Raw genomic sequence first — 25,620 nt, forward strand, 5'->3', positions numbered from 1 at the left:
TTTTTTTTAAGATTTTAAAATTTGGATATAGCAAGAAAACACAGATAAGGTAAGAAGTGAAGAGTCTCACCAAGCAAGGTCTGTCTTCTCTCAGCAGTTCATGGAGCCAAGCCATAAAATAAGGAGAGGCAGAGTACTTCTGTGTCCCATGCTGCATGCATCTCAAATAGCAGATGGTCGGTTCCAAGATTTTTGTGTTATCAGCTGTGCTCCTACGACTTTGCCAAAGAAAAGACGCAGATACTGTGCATCTTTTTCTGAAGCTGAACGGGGGGAGCATCTGAGTTAGTAAACACATGAGGGCCCCCAAGCAACAGTCCATACAGCTGGAAAGGGAGTAGGCAGAAATTCTCTTGGGAGTTAGAGATACCTCTACACCTCTCCGTTCCTCAGTAATGCCTTATAACAGCTGTGGTAAGTGGAAAAGCAGTTGCACTCTTCCATCTCACGTAAAATATTTAGAGAGATACTGCTGACTAACCAGTGCTGCCTTCGGAAGCCTCCACGTCCCCTCTTCCTCCTGCACCATACAGGACTCCTGTCCTATGCAAATCACAGCGTTTGGGAAGGGGACACGCTGCCTACCCGGGAATGACTGGGTTTCCACACGCCGGCATCAGCTGCTCCTATCTGACCCCCCTGGCCCTCCCTGCCTGAGGGAAAGCGCCGGGGCAAGGCGACACCGAAGGCGGCGCTGGATGGCATCTGCCGTGGGGCGGCCGTGCCGCGGTGCAGCCGGTGCTGGCCGCGGCCGCTGGGACATCCCAGGTCGCCCAGGATTGCCTCCCCTGCGGGCAGGCCTGCCACCGAGCCCGGTCGCGACCCCTCCGAGCCGGCCCCAGGCCTGGCTGTCACTGCGGGGGCGGTGCGGGGGCGGTGCGGGGATGCCGCCAGCGGCGCTGCAGCGCGGAGAGGTCCGCGGGCAGCGGCTGCGGGAGGCGGGGGGCAGCTCCTCCTCCTCCTCCTTCTCCTCCTCCCTCGGCGGCGGGGTGGGCTCGGCCGCGGCAGCCGGTGTGCGCTGCCGTGCCGTGCCGTGCCGTGTGCGGCGCCGCGCCGCCCCCCCTGTGCGATGGACTGGAAGGTGCTGACCAGGGAGCTCTCCCTCTACCTGGAGAGCCAGGTCCGCGTGGGGCTCTTCGGCTCCGGCGTGGGCTTGTCCCTGGTGCTGGGCTTCGGCGTCGCCTACGCCTGCTACTACCTCAACAGCATCGCCAAGGTGAGCGGGAGGGCGGCGGGGCGGGCGGGCTCCGCAGGTGTCCCGCCGAAGGGGGACCGTCCCGGGAAGGTCACCGCGACCCACCGCCCGTAGGGGAGGCGCCGGCGCCCTGCAGGCGAGGGGATCGGCGTCTGGAACGGCTGGGGGCTAGGGTTCTGCGGCCACCTCGTCCTCACACCCTCATCCTCTGGAGGAGCCGCTTCGGGGTCCCGGCCGGCCGAAACCCCGCACGGTCCGGGCAGTGCAGCCCAGCCCACCCGCGCCCGCCGGGGCCGCTTCCTTCGCGGGGGCCTCCGGGGACCCCCGGGGCCACCGGCCTGAGGTGAGGGACAGCTCCTCTGGTCTGGGAGGATAAGAGGCTCTGGCCTCGTGCGTCCCCAAAATGCAGTTGTACCAGGGAGAGAGCTTGGCTGGATGCCATGATTTGGAAAGGGAGGTCAGGAACCCTCCTTTCACAACATAAACCCGCGACCTACTTGGTTTACTAGCAGGGCAGGTGATAAAGTATCTTTTCTATCCCTATACTGCCGTCGGTACCATCCTAAGAACCTCTGGAGAGCCACTATGGCAGCGTTTTGGGGGCTAGAGCACTCTTGTACATCTCCTCATCAGTAATGGTTTCGCAGGTAAATTAGGCAATCGCAAATTACTTGGATACAGTGAGCCTGATCAGATCTAAAGTGGCCCCGTGGTGAGAGCGCCTCGTTGAATGCTTAATCAGCTGAAAATACGCATATCAAAAGGTTTTTGACTGTTGAGGACCTGAGTATTGCCACAGTTCTTCAGAGAACACTGAGAACATAGCCTTCCTCTTCACTGAGAAGAGGGTACTTGATTTTGGTGAGAGGAGAAAAAAGAAGTGAGGATGTGACACTACTGATGTTTAAATGTAATGGCTTTCCTCAAAGTATCGGGTTTTGCCGTATGAATGCTTGCATGTTGGAGAGTCACTATAAAATAGAAGTTTAAGAAATATGGTTGCTAAAACATGAGATGTTTGGTATACAGGGATTTTTCCATGTTAATTGGAAGCTGTAAGGAAATTCTCTGCATGCAGAGCATTGTTAGAGATAAAGAACCGATACAGTCGTGTACTGTAGTATGAGATGGGAGACGGGAGTACTCCTACCAGGTTAAAGTAGGTACTGCAAGTGCACGGTCAAAGTGCATGCACGGATTAAAGGTCATTCCTGCGCAGACCAAGAAAATGGACTTGGTAAAATCTTTCTAACCTACCGAGAGACCGTAGGGTTTTGATTTGTCAGTGAAGATACAAAGCTGGTAAAAGTAGAGCTACATCAGTAAGTTATTAGAAATAGGTAAGGAGCCCATTATGTTTAGTGGGTTTCACTTTTCAGTTGGGCATCTTGGCATTTCATTTACTTATCTCTTTACCAGGGAAGGAGAAGGCATTGCAAATGATTTTATGAAATAAATCAGTTCACTGGGAGAGGATTTTAACAATTATTTATTTACTTCTTTATTTGGGTTTTTTTAGTTTGTTTTATGTGAATGCCTATGCCTGACTTTAGTCTCTCTTCCTAGAAACCCCAGCTGGTGGCCAGCAATGACCGCTTCTGCCGCTTTCTCGAGGAATATTGCCCTGTTGTGACAGAGACTTACTATCCTACGATCTGGTGCTGGGAAGGTCGGGTACAGACACTCCTGCGCCCCTTTATCACATCTAGACCCCAAGTACAGTACAGGAAGTAAGTGCCCCTTTTTTTTAAGTGATTGATTTGCTAGCCAGTTGTTACCTTACTCTGAACATGTCACAGCTACTGTCATTGATCAGGTTTGTGCTTCTGGTTTTTTTGCTTTATGCCCACTTTTACAACTTCCTCATAGGCTTGGAACTGTCTTCATCATGGATTCAATATGCAGTAGGTTTAAAAGGTCCAGTGTTCCAAAATGGCCCTATTTTAGCTCAGAGAGTTCTGGAGCACTGAAGTATTAGTGACAACACAGGAACTGATGTGGTTATATGTTCATAGGATTACACAGTGGTTGAGGTCAGAAAAGACCTCCAGAGGTCACTTTGGCTTCCCTGCTCAAGTAGGGTCACTCAGAGCCAGTTCCCCCAGATCATGTCCAGATGGCTTTTGGGCTTCCCTGAGGATGGTGACTGCACAACATCCCTGGGCAGCCTCAGTGCTCAGTCACCCTCACATTGAAACTGTCTCCTGATGGTCAGAGGGAAGCTCCTGTGTTTCAGGTTGTTCCCATTGCCTCTTGTTCTGTCAGTGGGCACCAAAGAAAGGAGCATGGCTCCATCCTCCTTGCACCCTCCCTTCAGGTATGTAAACGCATTGCTAAGTTCCCCCTGAGCCTTTTCTTCTCCAGGCTGAGCAGTCCCTGCTCTCCCAGCATTTTCTCATAGGAGATAGGCCCTAGTTCCTTCATCATCTTCGTGGCCCTTTGCTGGACCCTCTCCAGTATGTCCATGTCTTCCTTGTACTGGGGAACCTGGACCTGGGCACAGTTCTCCAGGTGTGGCCTCATCAGTGCTCCATAGAGGGGTAGGATCACCTCCCATGAACTGGTGGCAAGATTCCTCCTAAGCCTCCACAGCCTCCAGGCTGTTGGTCTTCTCTTCTGCAAGGGTACAGTGCTGGCTCATGTTCAACATGGTGTCCACCAGGACCCCCAAGTCCTTTTCTGCCACTCTGTTTTCCAGATGGTCAGACTCCACCCTGTACCAGTACACAGGTTGTTCCTTCCCAGGTGCAGGACTTTGCACTTCCCCTCATTGAACTTCATGAAGCTCCTGTCAATCAGTTTCTGCAGTCTGTTGGGATTTCTCTGGATGGCAGCATAATTATCTGGTGTATCAAATATTCTGGTGTTTGAATGCTGTAATTTTGCACAAGGTCATGTAGTCACTGTATCTGTCCATTAAACCAACATATTCTACCTTAATCATAGCATGGCCACATTCAGCTTTGTTTTGAATATGCAGAACTTCATGGATTTTTTCAGAGTAACTTTTACCTGTGGTGTTTATGTTGTGTTCTTTGATGCCTAAATTCTAAGAGGGGAAAAAAACCCTTATATTTATTGTTTGCCCTCAGCTGATCTCTCTCACACAGAAAGGAGACTTAGCCTGGCAAATGAGGCATTTGGCACAAGACCTAAGGAGAAGTACTTTTATGCACCGGAACCTGGATGCAACACAAGTTGTTTCAGCTCTGCTTGCATGGTAGAATAGATTCAGTATTTAGCAGCTTCCCTCAGTTCTAGTAACTAGGAAACATTTCAGTGGCATGGCCATGCCCACTTTTTCTAGCTCTTCTTGCATATTTCTGTTTCAAGGCATGTGAGGGAAGAAACATAGTTCCGTGGGGCAATGCTTATTTTGCACCATTTGAGATTGTGTTGGCAGTACACACCAGCGTTTCATCCACTTCCTATTACTGAAAAAGGGCAAAGCTGAGCTAGAATCCAACAAGGTTGATTACCTTTAAAATCTGGAATACTTGCTACCAAGACTTTAAAATGAAAAATCAATTGCAAGGTAGGCATACAGTTTGGTAGTTCCTACACCAGCTCTCTCAAACAGTGTTTTCATTGCTAGGAAGAGGGATGATGCTGTATGTTTCTAAAAAAAAAAAAAAAGAATAAAACTTTTTTGTCATTGTTTCATGCATACTTAACTTCTTGAGATATTATAATATTTGTTGCAATGTTAAGAGATATGGTTTAAGAGTGCATTCTAGCAAAGTTTGTGGAGATACAGGGAGGAAGATACAGCAGTGTGTGTCTGTGTTCTGCATATTTAAAACATAACAAAGTGCCATACATTATATATTCTGCTTCTTTGGATAAAGAGGAAAAAAGATGTGATAAATGTTTATCACATTATCCAGTGTGCTATCAAAAGATTCTCAGATGATCCAAAGGAAATCTGCAGTACACAAGCCTATATAAAGCAGAAGGCAGTGCCAAAAATCACATTAGTAACAGGCTTCCAGTACATCAGCAGCAATTTATAAAAGGCCAGCTCTTCATTTACTGTGAACAGGAATTGCTCCACGAATTGACTGTTCTAACTCTAGTCAGCTGTGTGACTCTTTCTGCATGGTAAACATGCAGACATGCCTAGTCAGGTGGCACTTTGGGTATTAAAACATAATGAAAAATGCAGAATTCACACCTGGTAATTTGTACACTGCAAGCACTCTTAATAGTGTGTATGTATTTTTCAATCTAATCAGTGTTGTCTTGAAATGTGCCTTTCAGTGAGCTCATTAAAACAGCAGATGGAGGACAGATTTCATTGGATTGGTTTGATAATAATGACAGCTTATATTATCCGGATGCCAGCACAAGACCCACCGTCCTGTTATTGCCTGGCCTGACAGGAACAAGCAAGGAATCCTACATTCTTCATATGATCCATCAAAGCGAAACACTGGGATATAGGTGCTGTTCTATTTCATTGCTAGTATTTTGCTGCTTCTAATAGGATCAAATATAATTATGTATGTGTATAAGATGCCTTCCAAATGCAAATGAGATCTAAATACATTAGTTTATGTAAGGAAGTGTTATTAGTAACAATAATCATAGTGGAATTACGTAACAGGCCGTCATTTGGAAGGGTTGTTTTAGCATCTACAGATGTGCCCCAGAGATTGCAGTGAAAGTGAGCTAAGTCTGCATAGGGCTTTCACGGCTGCTTCTTAAATTATGATATCAGCATTCGAGTTAGCTTTTACACTTTCTAGAGAAGGAGTTTGTATTCAGCTCCAAGAGAACTCGTGTGGATGGGTTGCTGGCAGTAGGCCTTGGAGGAGGTCAGCTTCTGAATGCCAAAATCGCTTGATTCAGCAGCCTCAGATTCCTGGGTGCAGAAAAGAGAGCTAGCCTGCTCTTACTGTTAGAGTTTAAGGAGGAGGTCTGTCATCTCTTAATTGTCACTGTGTAATTTAGTTTTGTTCTTAAGGGTTCTGGTCAGAGTTGGGTAAAATAAGTGGATTAGTCGATGAGTAGACTCCTTTATGTAATCATATTGCTGCTGCTGCTGCTGCACATCAAAATAAGTTGTCATTGTTCCAGAACCTGTATTTGGAATATTACATTTTGTCTTTGCAGATTGGCTTCTGGTACTGACTATAATAAGTCCTTCAAATATGTACATATGAGCTTTTATCTACATGTCTGGCTATCTCTTCTCTGTTTGGAGGTTTGGATAACTGCTGTACTAAATTATGAAAGTAAAGTAGCACTTTAACTGTTCAAAGTACTTTTAAAACCACTTTAAAACTTAGCAGTAAAAAATATCAGAGCTAGCCCTGAAATCAACAACTTGTTACTATTAATTTTTAAAATATTCCTGAGAGTAATATCTGTATTTCATCACCTAAGAAAAGAAGGTAAAGCATTAAAAAGGAGAGCTTTAGGTCAGATTTCAAGAGAATACTATAATTTTATTTTTAAGCAGCAATATTTGAGAAAAATACCAAAATAAGTATTTTTTCATGCCTTTAACTCATCTAAAATATGTACATATTATTTAATAACATTATTACAGTGAGATGGTGCTAGAGTAATAGAAAAGAAAGATTTATTAAGAAAGTATAGATCCTTAAATCATGGTAATACTGCTAGAAGATTCAGAGACTCCCACCAACACAGAGAGAACAAAAACTTATGCTGTACCAGACAAAAAAAAAAATCCCCAAGAACCTGCAACTTAGATGCAGCTCTCAGTATAATTTTGATTTGGCTCATTTCTTGCAATTTAATACAATTATGTAGCTTAGGAGGATGTCTGCACACAGATCTCTGACATTCTTTTTCAGAGCACAGCTTTAGGCTCAGCCCTGCACTGGCAGAGCTCATGGCAGAGTGCAGGCAGGACATGTCTGTACCATCTTCAGGTAAACCCTGCCTGCAATCTGACCTTGACCAGCAAATCAAGGGGCTCATATAGAGTCCCACTGACCTCAGTGAACTCAATTTTGGTATAAAGCCTGTTCTGCACAGGTCAGGCTCTAGGATCTGTAGGTCTGTAAATGTTTACGTGCTGAACTTATTCATAGAACTGGCTTGTTTTTCTTTATGCATTTTCATTTTTTGGTGTGTTAAAGTTATCTTTTCAGTGAAATAAATAACGTGTATAATTGAATTTACTGTCTCGATTTTTAGATGCGTGGTTTTTAACAACCGGGGAATTGCTGGTGAGGATCTTTTGGTAAGGATGACTTCTGAGATAAACATCTCTCGCTTAGAAGTGGTATATATGGAATCATTTGTGTCTATTTGTACAGCTGGATTTAAATGAGAGAAATTCACAGCATGTGTTGAAAATCCAGAGAGGAGAATCTAGCCATCTGGTAGATCAATCGTGCCAATATTCATCTTTTATTTTAAAACTCTAAGAGGTCAACTGGTCAACACACAATTTTTCTGAGCATTTCATTTTATGGAATATTTTCAATTACTAATATCTGTGACATTAAAGTGAACAATCCTTACGTTTTTCTTTCACAAAATCCTACAGTATATTTTACCATACAAATCCAAATATAAGCAATTGTAATTACTTTCCCAGTTGCCAATATGAGTTTAAAATAGATTTTTGATATAGTAAAAAAGTTGTGCCATTAAAATTAATCCATATTGTGTGTTAGTGAATTAATGAACTAGATTTATATGGATAGCCATATCCTAAAAGTTAAATGTGTTCTTGTATCTTTCTCAGCAATTCTGACACAAACTCAGCTACAGAAGACAATTTCTTGTCTTTGGGACAGACATATCATGTTTGCTTAGAAATAATTGGCCATTCCTCAGATGAAAAAGTCTTGAAGCTAAACATTTTCTGCAGCAAGGGACAAGGCATGATGAAGTATTGCTGAATAAGCTTTGTTTCTTCATATGCGATTTGTTGACAGTTCTGCAGCTGGAATGAATGTGCATAATACTTGGTATTGTTTTGCATTTTTTAATCCCTTGGTTTGAAACTTTAAAAAGCTCAGAATGTTTTCCCATAATCAGATAAAGCATTTCAATGCAAACATTGCCATGTTAAGAGTAGTTTTCTGCATACTTTTGCAGATGGATCTACAAAGCAGTTTTGTGACACACAAAGTCCTTATTGATGAATTTCTGAATCATTAAGAGAAAAGATCTCTTGTTTGGATGCATTGTGTGTATTTTACTGTAATCGGATTTACATCTTTAAGCTTTATAAGATCTTGCAGTGAAGCAAACTAGCTGAAATTATCACATTTTCTGCAAAGGGGTTTCTACATTTTCATATAAAATCCCTAGTTAATGAGTTTGAAGCATGGTTGAGCACCACAATAGAAATTAGTTATAAACAGTTCTTTTTCTAGTCTCTTTAAAGATCGATTCAAACTTATATCAAATAATATTTACTTAAAGAATGCTGTTTTCATTGGTTTTGAAAGTTACTGTGAATTATTGCTATGGAATAATCAAGTATTAGGTTGCTCACAGCCAGTGTAAGCTAAGATGGTGTTTTAAAATATCTTCATATAAAGAGGAGAGAGAGATATGTTAAATTGTCAGGAATTAACTGAAGTTAAAATGCAAGATATCTCTCTAGTTCTATAAACTTTTAATCACATACACTTTCACTTAGAATACATTAGACCCTAGTTACCAAAATAATTTATTTTTCCATGTAAACTTGACAATTTAATTAAAATAAAACACATTCACACTGTTTATAATTAATAGGGTGTAAAACAGTGAAGAGTGATTCATGTGGATGAGAACTAGCAATGCAACATAAATGGAAATTAAAAATGTCTTCAGTTTTAATTATCCAGATTTAGCTTTTCTTTCCTTTTTTTTAATCTTTGACTTCACCATTTCATTATTTTTGATAAATCTATTCTAAGTAATTAGTTTCATCTAATTAAACTTGTTAAAATCACCCACAAATAGCCTGGCTTTTTAACTGAAAGCAATTTAAAAACCAGCCTTGAAATACATTGGTGCTTCAGGCAACAAATAAGTTCCATTAATTCATAATTATGCATTTTAATACTTAGTTTTAATGTTTATACTGAAGTTTGGCAGGTCAGTCACTGCCGATAGTTAAATCAATGTGACTAACATGTTAATAACAACTCTTTAAGTTAAAAGCTTTCTTTTGCTGTAGATGAAATCTGGACAACACTGTTAGAAAGAGCCTTGTTTTACTGTGATTCTTATTGTTGCTAAACAGACTTGTCTCCCCTACACTGCTCCAGATGGTTCCTCAGATTGTGGCCTATTCCAGGTGCCTGTGCAGATAAGGCTAAAAAGCTGTGCTTATCCTTCAGTAGCAGGGAAGGGGTTATCCAAATCTCAGTGATGCCAGTGGAAGTCATTCCTAGTCTCAATTCAGGATTTAAAGAGTCGCTAATGATAGACAAAGAAGGGATAATATATGTGTTTCATTACTTTAGTTAACTGGATATTTTACTAAATTAGGTAAACGTCCCAGGGGAATTTATTTATCTGTTTATTTGGTTGTATTGCATGTAGAATCTAAATATTGGTTACTTTTCAAGTGCTGGCTGTTAGAACTTGAAATCTAATATTTTCTTTTGCATTTGGATGTGGGTGAAGATGGTAAAATTGTCATTATAACTTCCTTTTCTGTAAATCACAGCCATTATGATATGTTTCCATTTCCTCAGGGTATTTTAAAAATATCAGTGCCTATTGAGTTCTGATCTAGTTCTGTCTAGTTTAGCTCACTACTCTCTGTTCAGATTTCATCTAATGACCTGGAGGTTGCAGATGCTGAAGATATCTGTCACCTCTTTTATTTTGTAATGATAACATGTATAACTCTTTGTCCATCTACTCATGAAACGCTCTGGGTTTGTATTTGCCACTTAGCAAAGCTTCATGACAAATGCTATATTTATCTTGTTATGTAAATGATCCACTGTTCAGTTTGCTTTGCCCTTAAAGGATAAGCTTATGATGGCATTTTTTTCCCTCTTGACTCCTTATAGACACCAAGGACTTACTGTGCAGCTAACACAGAGGATTTAGAGGCCGTAATTCATCATGTACACAGCCTGCACCCCTCGGCTCCGTTCATGGCAGCAGGTGTTTCTATGGGAGGGTAAGGTTATGTAACACAAGTCTCAGCTTAACTGTGGTTGTAAAATAAGATCTGTTTTAGCCTTTTAAATTACTCCTCTGCAATACTTGCATTATTTACTGAACTGCGGCTAACTTGGGTCTGCCTCCAACAGTCAATATGCAGAAGACTTTTAGAAACTTCTTCATGTCTTTGAACCTTTTAGCTCTGCATCAGGGAAGGTCCAAATTAGCCAACATTCAAAAGTTAGAGGGGGGCAGAGAAAGACAGGAAACAATGGCAGAGAGATTGACAGCCAAATATGTAGGCAGTACAATCTTTGGAAACTGTGGAGGCTGTCTTTGGAACAGAGGGATAAAAAATTAGGAACTAGAGCTAATATACCACGTTTCATAGCAACCTCTGAAATGACAAGGTTTGTCTTCACTCTGTTTGGGTTCTGCAATGTGTGGGTAGATTAGGCTGGAAGAGATGTGGGTATCTGCTCTGTCTGGCTCAGAAGCAAGAAGTAGTATTGTTATTGAAACCAGTATGGGTTGATAGAGCATGTGGTATTAAGATTTGCTGTGTCTTGGCTGCTCTCCAGAAAGCACAGCTAGAACAGACAATGATAGCACAGTTTCTTAGAAAAAAAAATCACTGCTAGAATCTAGAAGAAATGTTCAGGCAGCCTATTTAACAGAAATCATCACAGAGGAGAATTTTCATTAGAAATACTGTAGACACAGTGGTAAAGTCCTGAGACTTCCCACTGTCTGATAAATTTTATGGAGGGTAGGCAGATATGGCCCTGTATATTGACATTAATCTACTAATGACTTGCAGGAGCTTTGGGATAAATAAATGTTCAAGCAATATAGTTATTGATAACTAAATAATTAGCTTGGAAGCTTTTTAAATCAGGCCAACCCTTTTCCATTCATGTTACAGGGATTTTGCAAATGTCTTCAGTATGAAGACATATAAATTTCTCCAGTATGTGAGTGTCTTATCTAGCTTGGAAGCCCAGAATTTGGCACAGTACTCCAAATACAATCTCATAAGTGTCAGATACAGGAAAATAATAATTTCCTTAGACCTGCTTGTTGTGTGCTTACTGACAAAGCACAGCATATCATTAGTTGTCTTCATTGCTTTAAGAGTGCGTGGTTCTATTTGCCCAGGTCTTTTTCAGCTGCTCTCTATCCAGTCATTAGTCTTACTCAGGTGCTGGACTTTGATTTCACCATGTTGAACTTCATGAAGTTTCTGCCAACTCACTCGTTCTGCTTGTTGAGGTCCTTCAGGATGGCAACGTTGTCTTCCAGTTCAGCAGACGTTCCCACAGTTTGACCTGCAAGCTTCCTAAGGGTGCATTCCATCTCTTCATCCAGTTAGTGAAGACTTACTTACACAGTATGGGCCCTGTTACTGCCCCCTGAGGAACACTACTGATATCTGGACCAATCAGTCCATTGCACTTCAAGTTGCTGATTACAGCTCCCAGAGCCTAGTGGTCTTGTCAGTTTTCCATGTGTGTTGCAGGTCACCTATTCAAACCATGCTCGTCCAGCTTGACTATATGGAGACCATGGAGACTGTCAAAAGCCTTGCTAAAGTCAAAATAAGCAACACCCACTCCTTTCCCCTAATCAATGAATGATGAGTGAGCTCATCACAGAAGGCAATCAGCTTGCTCAGGCATGATTTGCCCTCGATAAATCCATACTGGCTGTTACTAGTCAGCTTTTCTTTACCTTTACATGCTTAGAAATGGCTTCCAGGGGATATTCCCAAAGGGTTGTTGTTAGGCACTCCAGCCTGTATTTCCTCCTCCTGGCAGTTCTTGTAGATGGGTGCCTCTTTTTTCCAAGCACGAGAAATACTCAACAGTTGCTGCAGCCTTTCAAAAGTGATAGACAGCAGTCTCATGATGACACTGGGCCACCTCCTTCTGGAAGTTTGGTGCACTTCACCTGGTCCCATTGGCATGTATATGCCAGGTTTGCATAACTGGGCCCTAATTTGGGCCCTAACTTGATCTTCTGCTGCCATTCTCCCATCCTCTGCCACTAGGCACAGGGACTTGGTAGACCTGAGAACTGATCTCAGCAGTAAAGACAGGGAAGACAGGTAGCCACTCCTTTTTTATAGATCTTTAGTCACTAGGTTCCCTGCTCCATTGAATTGTGATCCCAGGAAGGACAGAAGGCTGGTCAGCCTAGCTTCAGTTCTTTGGAAGGATCCTCTGGAAGCCATCTGCAAGCACATGAAGGATAAGAAGGTGACTGCATTCATCAAGGACAAAGCATGGCCAGGTGATTTGGTTGCCTTATATGTTGAAATGACTGGCTTCAGTGATGAGGGGAAAGAAGAGGATGCTGTTTGTTCTGAGTCTTTTTTGTACCAATGGACTTACAGAAGCCTCTCTTGTTGCAGAAACCTTTCTCTTGTAGTCCAGTATATCCCTTGCTTGTGCAGGCTTAAGAGCTGGACTCGATCGTCCCTTCCAGCTCCGCACATTCTGTGATTCTGTGATAATCTATACAGGACAGATTTGCCCAGTTAAGAATTAAAATAAACATTCACTTCACAGACATGTAAATGTAAATTAAAGGCCACTTGTTCTATTGATCTTCAATACGTACTCTTTTGGAAAGGGACTTTATTTTCTAACATAAACATTCCTGAACCTTTTCTCTATGACATACACTCTGCATTCTGTTAGAGAAGTGGATTCTTCTACTACTATAACTTTTTTTTTAATGAATTTATTGGGCTGCTGTCTTATGATCTGCTAGGTAGCGCGCAGGGACAAAGTCCCTGTGATAGCAGGCTGATTCCTGATGTCTTTGCTAAAGGTTGCTGTCTCCTGAAGTACAGCAGATGAAGCCAAAGTACAGAGTGTTGGTGGTCCAGGGAGCTATAATTAACAATTAATTGTAATGCTTTGTGTTAAAGGCTTGGTATTAAAATGGTGGTTGTAAACTTTGAGGTCTCAGGCAGTAAAGTAAGACAGCTTTTCTGTTAGTATGTTTATTTTGCACTTTCCTGCTATTTTATTTTTTCTACATTTGAAGGATCAGATATTTGTGAACTCTCCCCTTTTTCAACACAAGTGTACATTAGCAGTAGAGACTGTAAGTTGCAACTGGTCAGAAAGACAAGACCTAAGTCATTCATTTGGCTCATAACTTTGTCTCTCTAGTTTTATTCATTATCCAACACTTCATTCTTTACATACTAGGTGTTAAAAAACAGCTGTATTCTCTCATGTGTGAGGTGGGGTAATGGCATTACCTTCAACTCAAGAGACTTCTTCATAATGAGGCAGGCATGCCAGGGGCAGCTGACATTTTTCAGGCACCTTTATCAGATTTAACACACCAGGAAGACCAAGGCCATTTAAGATGGTAAAACTTACTAACAATTTGGGAATACCTGTTCCATGAGTAAGAATCATTTGTTTGACCTTTTCTCCCTTTAGTGATATAAATGAGACTAGTATACCTTTATATCTAAATGCATTCCTACCCACACCCTACACAGTGCACCAGTCTCCTCTCTGAGGAAAGTAAACTTCATGAGTCATGTGTTGATTACATTGACTACCTTTCAGCTGTATTAGGCACAGCTGTAGGGCTGATACAAGAAACTATTGAAAAACAGACAAAAAGATGCCTGACTGTTATATTTACTCTAAACTGAAACAAACAACTTGATAGTATATATGTTTCTGTTTTTCATTTCTGTTTGTAGCATGCTTCTATTAAATTACCTTGGCAAAACTGGTAGAGACACTCCTTTAATGGCAGCTGCAATTTTCTCTGCGGGTTGGAATGTTTTTGAATCTGTAGAATCTCTGGAGAAGCCACTAAACTGGCTTCTTTTCAACTATTACTTGACCACTTGTCTACAGTCCTCTATCAGCAGGTGAGTTGCCTTCTGAACTACTTAGCAAGGTGGAAGGATGTTAGCATGAGATCTACAGCAGGTATAATAATCTTGGCAAAATCAGTGCTGTAACAACACTTTGCATAGCTGTTCCGTGTGCATTCTTCGGTAAGTTTTAAAATCAAAAGGATCTCTGCAAGAAAGATTGTCCTCAGTGTGGCTGAATTTATCTGCTTCTCAAGGGGCTCAGCACAAGCCCAATGTATTTCTGTATTTATAGATGAAGTAAATGGATGTTGAAAATTTTTAGACATGCACATATTGACTTAAGAGTATATATGTATATATACTAATTCTTTTAAGGTGATGTTGACTGCAAAAGCACAGAAAGGGCTAGTTCATCTTTTGCTTTATAAAACTAGGGTGTATTTTGTGTTATCAAATATTAAGTTCTATTATCTATGGCATTTTTCTCATTGTTTATGCAGATTTTTACTATGTTGCTAGATGTGGCTGCATATGAATGAATAATTCTTCTGCTCTTGGATTCCAGACAGATTTTTATTATGACAGAAAATTAAAACCAAGAATGTTCTTGTTAGAAAGTTACTTCTATAATGTATCTGTAAAGCAGAGGACTTCTACATCTGTTAACACAACAAAAAACAAGCCCTCTTTTCTCTCCTTCTTTTTAGACATCGACAAATGTTGGAGAAATTATTTGATATGGATCTCGTGATGAAGGTATGTGAAAATGTTACTTCTGCTTTAGCTGGGTGCTGTTTTCCAAATGCTGACATAGTTCCCTATTTGAATTCTGTACTTCAGGCTAGAACTGTTAGAGAATTTGATAAGCAGTTCACTTCAGTCATGTTTGGCTACCGTTCAATTGATGATTACTATGAAGATGCTAGTCCATGTCGCAAGCTGAAGTCAGTAGGAATTCCAGTGTTATGTCTAAACTCTGTGGATGATGTTTTCTCACCAGGTCATGGTAAGTTTAGGCTTTTTAAAATATATTTATCTGTATATGCAGTCATTAAGACAAACTACATAGGTTTGAGAATGAATTCAGACCTATATGTGTAGAGGTCTATTTAAATGTTAATTGTACATAGGATCAGAACTTCCACTTCAGATTTGCATCTTACCTAAGGTATGACACATCTAAAACAGCTGATGATGGAGAGACCTGATTAGTACAGAATGCAGAAGTATATGGGGTGGCCTCATTAACCATTAATGGAGTCTTTACAGTCAAAAGAAATATGCATATTTAAGGTGTAAGTTACCTCACTATAAGGAAGATATCAGATGTAGTACCCTCTCAGAAGCATCCATTTCTATTCACCAAGTACAAAGAGAACCTATAAAAAGGAACTCAGATTCAGGTGACTGGATTGTAGACATTCAGTTCTGTGCAAGTGAAAACAAGTTGGGTTTTTTTATTGCCATTTTTTAATCAGTCCCTACAAAGAATATCTGGGAGTTGCTTATGTTTCAGATGATGTGAAATTCTCAACTGTTGATCACAGTGCCGCCTCCAGTGCCTGAAAATTAAAAGTAAGAAAAAAATCTAAGTTAGCATGTAGGCCAAAATCTAGGGTAAGGGAAGTGATATACACAAGGTAAGCTCCTAGAAGGAGGCACATTGAAATTAATAAGAATCTAACTAGAAGATGAAACAGCAATATCAGCTAAATAACTGGCTGAAAACTCTGTTTTCCATTTGCTTCCTACTTTCTGCCAAACACGTGATCATTATGAACATTTTGCTTTTGCTCTGTAAATCAAAACCTTGGTGCTACCTATCCTAAAAAGGTATGCTAGTTCCTGTGGTCTGTGTATTGGTTATAGTGTCTGAGAGGGAGAACAAAAACTACTGTAGAGGAAAACCACTAAAATGGTTGAGGCAACAGTCTTGGGCAGTGAACACCTGACACCTTTAAAACTTAGTTAAGGCACTTGATTTATTTCAGGGAAATTTTCTTCTGCCACCACAAGTGAAGTGAGATTCTTGCAGAATGAGTCATGAAACCAGTGTAAGCAGGCAAACATATTAGAACAAGCAGAGAATGAAGGAATTGGAAGAGACTCTTTGTGTGTTGTACTGTTTTATCTGTGTGCAGATGTACAACATATACAGAAACATGCACACGCACTACTATTTATAGTTTGAAGACCTGTTAGAGACAAATGTGACATGAGGAGAAAAGGACCACTCCAGTAGTGTGCACTGGAAAAAGACAGTCTGATTTCTTCTCCTCTTGAACAAAAAGCATGAACAATATAAAGAGGTGACAGCCACCTAATATGAAGGAAAAAATGGCAACTCTGGATCACCCAAACTACCTACCCCTTATGCTGGCTGAAACAGAGGCTTAAAAAACATTTCAGTCAACACAGCAATATTATTCCAGGGTACTACATACACCTTTAACAATTTCTGTTTCAAGGACTTTGTGAGACAGAGTTAGTCCCTTTGTATTTACTAGCCTCTGTGGGATTTTTTTTTTTCCTTTGAAATTGAGAGTTGCTCATTCTCTTAAACTTGTAATGGCCTGGAAATAAGAATGGGTGGGTCACGAGCCTAAAATCTATGTCCAAATATAAAATCTGACTAGTGATTCTGAAGATATTTTATGGGTCTTATGACCCTGAGGATGACTTTCCCCATCATACTGCAAGGTGGGTGATCTGCTGTGCCATGTTTCTTTTGTGAAGTATCTGAGAGAGGGAACAATGGCTTCACCTCTATGCTTAGCTCTAGCTTAGTTTGTGGTTTGTGTCCTACAGTGAACTAGTAACTGTGGCAGGAGTAAGCTTACCTAGTTAGCATGGTAAAAACAGCAGTGAACCAGACAGTGTGCCTCTGTCCCTGGAGGATTTAACCTTTTCCAGCCTCTTATCACTGGGACTGGGACATTTCTTAGCTAGATGAAAGCTAGTGCAGATACTCCATCCCCTTTTAATTTTAGAATACAAACTCCAGCTCTCAAGAGCCAAGTATTGATCTGACCCCATGAAACTCAATCTGAACACAAGAAGACACTTTTTTTTTTTACTGTGAGAGTGGTCAAATAGAGAGGCATAGAGAGGTTGTGGGATCTCCATCTCTGGAGACAGTCACTGGACACAGCCATAGGAAACGTGCTCTAGGTAACCCTGCTTGAGCAGGGGTGTTGGACTAGATGTCCTCAAAGAAGACACTCTCTCCTACAGCCTCAAAAGTTCTGCAGTTGCATAGTTTGACTAGACAAAAGGTGAGTGCCCTAGAGTACAGCTGTAGCAGATCTTTACAGCCTTGAAGCTGTTTGTAAAAGTAACACAAGTCTTGGTGAACAGTGGGATGGTCTTGAACCTATTATGAGAATGCCTTAGAAGTCTCACAGTGTAGAGGAGGGTAAGGTAGAGCATCCGCACTTCTGAAACAAGAAGTGTTAGAGTCTGTTCTAATGACGGTCCATCTTCTCCTAAACTCCGACCCTAAACAGCCTTTCTCCCTGAAAATATTAGTGTTGTTAGGCATTCATTTGTTCCTTGTTCACAGAGTTAATGCTGTTAGCCATAATCCTTTGTCCTTGTGGTGACTAGTTTCCCTTAGAAAGGGCCACCAGGGCAATGCTGATTTACAGCTAATAGTACTTCTGTGTGTCTATCCTTGGCTCCTTTTTCGTTTGTGCTGGGCACCCTCAGTGTGAATCCTTGTACTGGCAGGAGACATAGAGCACCCTGATTAGTAGCCTAGGATTTATATCTGCTGCCATCAGTTACTGGGGTTCATTCATCTTGACACTTCTGTGAGCTGTTTTATGTTAGCAAACATAAAGGGCTGGTGTTACTTTCGGAGGCGACTTTATTCTGGCAATGGGTTTGTTTTTTTCTGACTTAAAAATGTGTGGACACATGTAAGCCAGTGACAATCAGAGGCAGTTTCCACTCACAACTGTATAATGGATTCATAGCCACAAAATTCATTCTCATCCAGACCCCAGCCTTTTATTGACTTTGGGAACTGGTTATTTCATGCCTCATCTCTCCCAGTAATACCTACCAGCATCTAAGCTACCTTCCACTTCTGTTGTAGATAGCTGTAGTTTCCAAGAGCTGGGAAACAGGCCTAGAAAACTCATCAGGGAGAAAGCCGTGCCAGATTCCTTTGTGTTTAAATAGTCTCCATAAAACCAGACACATCTATCTTCCTGTAACAGAACCTGAGGGATACAAAACCAAGTCACTACACAGTATGGACCTAAAGAGACCCTTCCCTTAAAAAGTGCAGTGGCTGCCTCTGTTGCTTCTTACTACCTGATAATTTCTTCTCATTTGCTTTTTGGTACGCTTTTTACTTCCAAGCAGATATTTTTAAATATATTTTTAAAACGTGCCATTTGATCTCAATCCAGTATTAGGAAGAAGCAATTAATCTGCAGTCCTTCCTTAATGTTGGTGTTAAAAGTTCATAGAGCTTGGCAGCTGATGTATCTGTAGTTTTAATTCTGGAATGCAGTTCTCATGTTGCATAGTACTAACTAATAAAAACAAATGCTTTCTTTGTTGCATGACACTTCTCTCACCATAACTAATTTAAACAAGCCATTGTTTCAGGAAATATGTAATAAAACCAAGTCAAGCCCTTTTATTTTGTAAATGTGAAAAATAAATCAGGAAGATGGAACAATAGCAGTCATTATCAGTGTCACATTTAACTTTTCATCCCAAGTGGCATTTTTCTCGTCAGAGACTTAAAGCAGCATATTAGGCATCTGACTTAAATTTCACTACACTAATGCTTAGCTAATTGCTGCTAGTGAGCATTGTGCCCGAGCTGGAAGCCTGCCCTTGAAGCTAGGTACCATGCCAGCTCCCTCCTGATCCAGTGTGACAAATAAGTGCATGTCTGAAGCTCGATTGTACATTTTATTGAACTCTCTGAACCTTTTCTGTTCCCCTGAATCCAAACTTGAAGTAATTGCTCTTAGGTGTTATTTTGCATCCTGTTATGTAAACACCACACTTGAATGAAGTCGTTGGGAGAGACAAAATGGCCAAGGAATAGCCAGACAGATGACAATTAGGGTAAAAGTTTAAGGAACAGAGAGAAATCAACGAAACAATGGAGCATTTGACAGCAGTGACTTATTTAAGCTGATTCTGCTTCACATGTATGTTTTTCTTTTGTTCTTTTTAAAAAAATCCTTTTTTGGGGACAAAGAATGTACAACAAATTTGTTTGAATTAAGTAATTCTGCATGTATGTATTTACATTGTGATTCTGTGATCACAAATAACAGACCTGTGCCTGCTGGATCAAACAGCAGTACAAATTTTGGCCAGTAGAAACTGAAGTACAAGGTTACATGCTGACAGTAATGAACAGTGGTATCTTTTGGCATGCCATCCTATATCCTAGAGCGCATCACACATCCAGTGCTCCATTTATCTGCCCTTTACATTGCAGAATTTGCTCTGTTGCACTGTGGTTTTATTTATTGGATGGCTAACAGTCCCTAGAAGCAGCCTTAAGGGAAGTATCACACCACTGCCAAGCATCATTTGCATTTTGGCACTGGAGAGCAACACAACATATTCAATTCTTTCCCAAGAGGCTACAGAGCAAGAAACTCTGCTGGGGAGGAGTTACACAGATCAATAGAGACAACTTTGGGATGGGGAAGATGACATTCATAAAGACCTGTGTATGGCTCTCACCTTACCTGGCACAGAAGATAACCAGCACCCAGTGCAGGATTGGTAGGCTTCTAGGAAAGAGCTGCTGTAGCTGTTTGGAGGCAGGCAGCACATGGCACCCCCTACAGTACTGCCAAGCAGTTTGGGAATGTATAACCACCAGCAAACCGATTTGGGAGTCATGATTATGCTGGCAACCTCTGAATGATGGGTATGTAGAGGTCACAGTGAGCTTTGCCTGTAAGGGGTTCCCCAGCTGAGTCGGCACAGCAGAGGAGATATTTATTATCATCTCCCTTCCAATCCCCCAGCAAAGCAGTTTCTTACTAGGAAAGGATGTTTCTGTCTACACTTTCGATACTAGTCTGCGAAAATGAATGTTTGTCATGTCTTTGCACAATCTCAGCCAGTGAAGAGGTATGTTCACACCAGTAAGCAGTTGATCATGAATCCATTAGGACCAATGAAGTTCTCTGATTACTGGAGGTCAAGTCTGTCCCTCCTCACACATTCCTACCCATACCCTTGCACAGAAGCCTATTTATTAGCCCCCTCAGTGACCAGGGAGACAGCTGCAGAATGGCTGTGGAAAGTGTGATTCATTGCCTGAAGCAGGATTGGGGTTTGCGTCTGATCCCCACTTCTCTATTGGGATTCTGTTTAACATGGCCCACATGCTACTGGAGGGAAGAGGAGCAGATGGCTTGGTACAGATAAGTGGGCAAATTCCTATGCAGTCGGCAGAAGCCGACATGAATCGCAGCCACTCTCTTTGTGCATGGCAATGTGTTCATCCACAGAGTCCAAGAAAGGCAGATCAGAGATTGCTTAGCAGATTAACCCAGGCAAAACTCCAGACAAGCACTTGCTGAGTCTGAAAATGATGCATGTGCTGGATTGCAAGAAATAATACACTGCTTTCTGCATCTCTTGTTTTCAGCCCGTGCTATTCCTCAGCCTAGGCTTTTACTTCATTGACTTTTCTTTTTTAGTCTTGCCTCAGTACTGCTTTCAAAGACTGAGGTACTGCATACAGTATTTCCAGTTTTCCAGGTGAACAAAGGAAAGGCCAAGGAATTCTTTTAGAGACAGTAAGAAGCATGGCTCCTTCCGCCTACTAAAGAATCAGAATCACTTAGTAAATGCTGGAATCCATACAATGCATGCAATTTTGAAAGGATGGACAGAGTGGAAGAAATGGATCGCACTGATTAGCAGAGAACTTCACATATTCCACAAGGGAATCCCCGTTGCTCTCTGGAGCTCAGTCTGTGCTCCACCAGGCCACGGTCACGTACCTTATATTATGGGAAGGAATCTTGTAACATACATTCGTAAAAGACACTAACCCTGTTATGCAGAGAGTCGGTTTAGCATTCGTGCTGAGGCCCGAGAGTGGAACAGAGCATGTCATTCCAGGCACTGCTAGTAAGGACCTCTGAGGCACGGACCGCTCCCCTTACTCTACAGGTCCAGTGCTTCTGCCCTGATCTATTTTAAGTTGCACAGCTGTTCACCACAGTCACTGCACTCAAGTTCTTGTGTGACTTATTCTGGCTGGGGGTTCTTTTTCGGCTAAGGAAGGGGTTACTCTGTGCTCTTAGTCTAGTTACTGAGAACAAAGGCAAATCGGCATCTGAAGCACACAGCAGTGAGTCTGCCAACATCCAGATGAAAGAAAGGAACATCTATAAAGAAAGTAGTAATGTGCAGGGATAGTGACTATTCAAGGATAATGACCTTTGAGATAGCAAATATCTAAAGGGGTAAAGGAACAGACTCCTAGAAATAGGAGTGAGTGGGAGGTGTCTCTGAAGGAAGTGCAGTCAGAAAGGGATGTGGACAACTGGGCTCCTCCCAAACTGAACCTGATTAAAAATCTCACTTCAAAAATACTTTAAAATAATTGAGGAAGCAATAGAGATCTTATGAATAACTTGCTGCTTTGTGTTGTAGTGCCAAGGCATTTTTACTTCAGCAGTGTATGACTTAAAATCAGATTTATTTTCTTGTGGAGTCATAAGCTTTTTTAGACAACACAGCTAAATTCCTGCTACTCCCTTCATTAATTTTTTTTGCTTTTTCTTCATTTTTCTTTTGCTGTTTTTTTCTCTCAATCCTGAATAATCAAAAGATCTGTATGATTTTTAGTTTTTTCTCTTTCGTATATTCTTGAAAACTGGAACTTAGTAAGGCATTCTTTACTGAAATGTATTGAGATTTCTGCTTGTTTAACCATACCTAAAAAGCCAGAGGGATTTGCTTAAACAACTTAATTTTATGGATCTGTGGTGTTTGCACTCTTGATATAGTTCCACTGCTACGTCAAGCCCTTCATAGGATAGCAGGATCATTCCATCACACCAAAATACCATTTGTGAAGTCACATGATTTCTCTGTTGTCAGTCTGTGCTAGCTGACCTTTATTTTCCTTCACAAAGGGAACTGCCCAGGTGTAGCATTGATTAAGCCACACATCTATGCATAGTCACAATAGGAGGCACTGAAACCTCCCCTCCTGCACATTTCCAGATCAGTGCATATATCAGGTGCCATTCACTGATGACTCTGAGCTAACTGTAGGCCATCACTGAAATGGCCACCTCATCAAAGGTCTCATCTGACTATGTCTGCCACCATTCATATATTTGCATTAACATGGGGAACCAGAGCAGGGAGCTGAGCAAGAAAACTAACCCAGAAAAAGAAAAATGCTTGTAACACCCACTCTAATAATCTAAATTCTAAATTAAGAAATTTCCAGCAAGTCACTATTCAGTAGAGAACCACTAACCTTCTGGGTGACACAGAGCAGCTTTCTGTGTCCTTGTACAATTGTTAGCCCTTCCTCTTTTTCTGTTTACCTTGCTTATTAGATTGTGAGCTCCTCAGGGCAAGAACCATCTCCCAGTGTGTTTACACTGTGTGCTCTAAACGTGCAGGTGTAAATGTATGTCAAATCAGATGTAATGATAACAACCCAGGATAATCTTTAATATTAGCTGATAGGATATCTTACAGACCACATCTTACTGTGACATTAAAGGGTTTGTGTTTGGAGTCTCATACAAAAAGAATGGGATTCGCAATTAAGGTCCCAGTTCCTCAGCTTTTCTAAGGCTGAATATTGCAATACCAGTTAAAAATTACAGGCTTGATTGTCCTTTTACTTACACTATTTATAGCAAATCCTAAGTATGCATTAATGTGGGTACTGTTCCATCAGTGGGACTGAAAGAAAGATGAAGCTGAAACTTTTACAGCAGCCAGAAAAAAACAAAAAAAATCACACAGATAAGGTAAGTCAATGATGAAGAGAGAAATGGCTTTTAACACAGCTATGGTTCTAAATCCTGTGGTACATTTAAGCGTTTGTCAATGTTGTGTCTATTTATTCAGATATAATATGAGAAAGGTTTAAGAGAAATTATTCAATGTCTGGCATTTCTTAGAAGGATAAGGACTTAAAACTTTTTTTCCCCCTCTTTTAGCTATACCAGTAGAAACTGCCAAACAAAACGCAAACGTTGCTTTGGTTCTGACTTCGTGTGGAGGCCATATTGGTTTTCTGGAAGGAATATGGCCAAGGAAGTGCACTTACATGGACAGAGTCTTCAAGCAGTTTGTGCAAGCTGTGTTTGAGCATGGAAATAAAATCTTAAGCATGTAGCTTTGGACCACTAGTATAGCACAGTGGCACATTCTGACAAGGGCAGTTAAGCTTAGTGCACAAATTTTAACTCCTGTAAGCCAGCAAATGGATAAAGTCCATTACTACATGCAAAAATATTTTTGCCTAAGATTTTGTAGCAAGAAACTAAACATTATGTTGTCACTTTTATATTTATTTTTAATATGCCTTACTAAGAATGACCTTAAATGAAACAGTGTTCTGCATACATCAAATTGCACTTAACCAAAACTATCAAGTAGAGAGATTATAATTCCTCAGGATTTTAATTTAAACCAGTATGTATTTAGGAGACTTAATTTAGATGGCTTGTAATATTAGAATGGCGACACTCAAAATAGCTTATATTATCCTGTCACACATAGTACAAGTTGGCCCATTCCTTAGGGCACTGAGTGAAAATCTTATAATAGGAAAACAAAAGGAGGGAACAAAAAAAGCACCAATTCTGCAATTAAAAATTTCAGCATGTTATTCCATAGCATTGGATTGATAACTGCTTTTGCTGTTCTACCCTGAGAGTATTCATATTTAGGGCTGGTTATTGTTTTTTAGACTATGTCAATGCCATACTTGTCTTACATGATTATTTTTTAAAGAGCTAATTTATAGTGTTTACATATAACCAAAAGATTCCTTTAAAACAGTACTGTAATAACTTATGTAATTAAAAGACATTTTGCATTTCGAATTTTATGTAAACCTGGGTGTTGTCATGTAATACATGCTTCATATAACTGGTAAACCTGATGATTTAACCTGCTATGTTTATATTACCCTGCAAGAACATTTCAGTTTTACAGAATAAACATTAGAGCATTGGGAAATTATTATATAATCTGCTTTAAATTAAAAAAAAAAAAATCCCAACCTTTCGTCTCTGCTACTATTTCATATAATTTTTCTGAAAAGAACACAACAAACTGTTTAAAGTAGAGTTGGGATGAAGGTTGGAGTCTCGACTCTATGGTTTATCTGATCATTTTGTCAGCATTTTGGCAGTAGGTTGTGAAATCATTGAAGCCACTGCAAACCGATTTCTGCCCTCGCAGCTTACGAGTCTGTGAGGCTGGCTGAGGCATCGCTGTTCTCCTCAGCCCTGACATACAGTGACAGCCAACGTGGGCCTGTGAGGAAAAAGGACAGTTGGACAGAATATATTCTGAAACTGTCGGAAAGTCCAAATTTAGGGCATGCTGAAATTTAAACAAGGCTCTCTTAAACGGCTTCTGTGGAGCTCCCACCTTGTGCTGATCACTGATTTGGGCCCAGCCACACAAGAGAAGTCAGTAAAGATGCCTCTGCATTTTTATTTTTATCTTTTGAGCAGGGTCAGTACAAGAAGAAAATGCGGCTAAAAAAAGCAAGTCAGGTCTTTTGTCTCAAGCAGTACGTGAACACTCCTCTTGCAAGGCATGTTTCCTAGTAACAGCAAAGGAAGAACAAAAATACTTTTTGTCTTTAGAAAAAGAAATTGGGACATGCCATACGAAAGCTGTTTTGTAAAGTGGACAGTTGAATTAAAAAAATTAGAAAGTGCTTTCAAATTTTGACTTTTAAGACAAGCACCGGCCCTTGCCCAGATAACAAACTCTTATTTTTTCTTTAATAAGCAAATGAGAAGTGACTTGCAAAAGCTACATGACATTTTGTGCATGCTACTACAATATATGAAATCAGCATATTAGTAGGGTGCCTTATTTATTCTTGTATTCATTTCCAGGTGTTATGTTCATGCAAAAACAATGAGCAATAAACAGTGTATTTAGCATTATATTTGTAAAACTGTTTGGGTACAGTACTGTTCAAAACTCAGCATCAAGTATTAATGAAAATAAAACCACTTACATTAAATAACACCTTACTGTTTAAATAAAAGTAGTATGATTAATGGCAGAATTTCTGTCTCTCTGCACTGTCTTACTTCATTTAGGTCCAATCTCATACACAAATCCCCATGAGGCATTTATTTTTAAAGGTGTATCTAGCAAAAATCTGTAAAGTTATTTTTTTTTCTGCCCCAAATATACAGTGTTTTTACTTATAATCTGTTAGGGAAAATAGATTGTTAGA

At 40.7% G+C, this 25,620-nt stretch overlaps 1 protein-coding gene across 1 annotated transcript; it reads left to right on the top strand.

Moving 5' to 3' along the window:
- Positions 1 to 919: 919 nt before the first annotated feature.
- ABHD3 (abhydrolase domain containing 3, phospholipase) lies at positions 920 to 25,446 on the top strand. The gene is made up of 9 exons (XM_050333799.1): positions 920 to 1,216; positions 2,762 to 2,925; positions 5,456 to 5,638; positions 7,367 to 7,412; positions 10,201 to 10,313; positions 14,031 to 14,204; positions 14,861 to 14,909; positions 14,994 to 15,159; positions 23,348 to 25,446. The coding sequence occupies exons 1-9, from the start codon at positions 1,070 to 1,072 to the stop codon at positions 23,524 to 23,526; spliced, it is 1,221 nt and encodes a 406-aa protein (XP_050189756.1). The 5' UTR covers positions 920 to 1,069; the 3' UTR covers positions 23,527 to 25,446.
- The last annotated feature ends 174 nt before the right edge of the window (positions 25,447 to 25,620 follow it).

Source organism: Myiozetetes cayanensis, unplaced genomic scaffold, assembly GCF_022539395.1.
Source record: "Myiozetetes cayanensis isolate MyiCay16 unplaced genomic scaffold, myiCay2020 scf1, whole genome shotgun sequence".
NCBI lineage: Eukaryota > Metazoa > Chordata > Aves > Passeriformes > Tyrannidae > Myiozetetes > Myiozetetes cayanensis.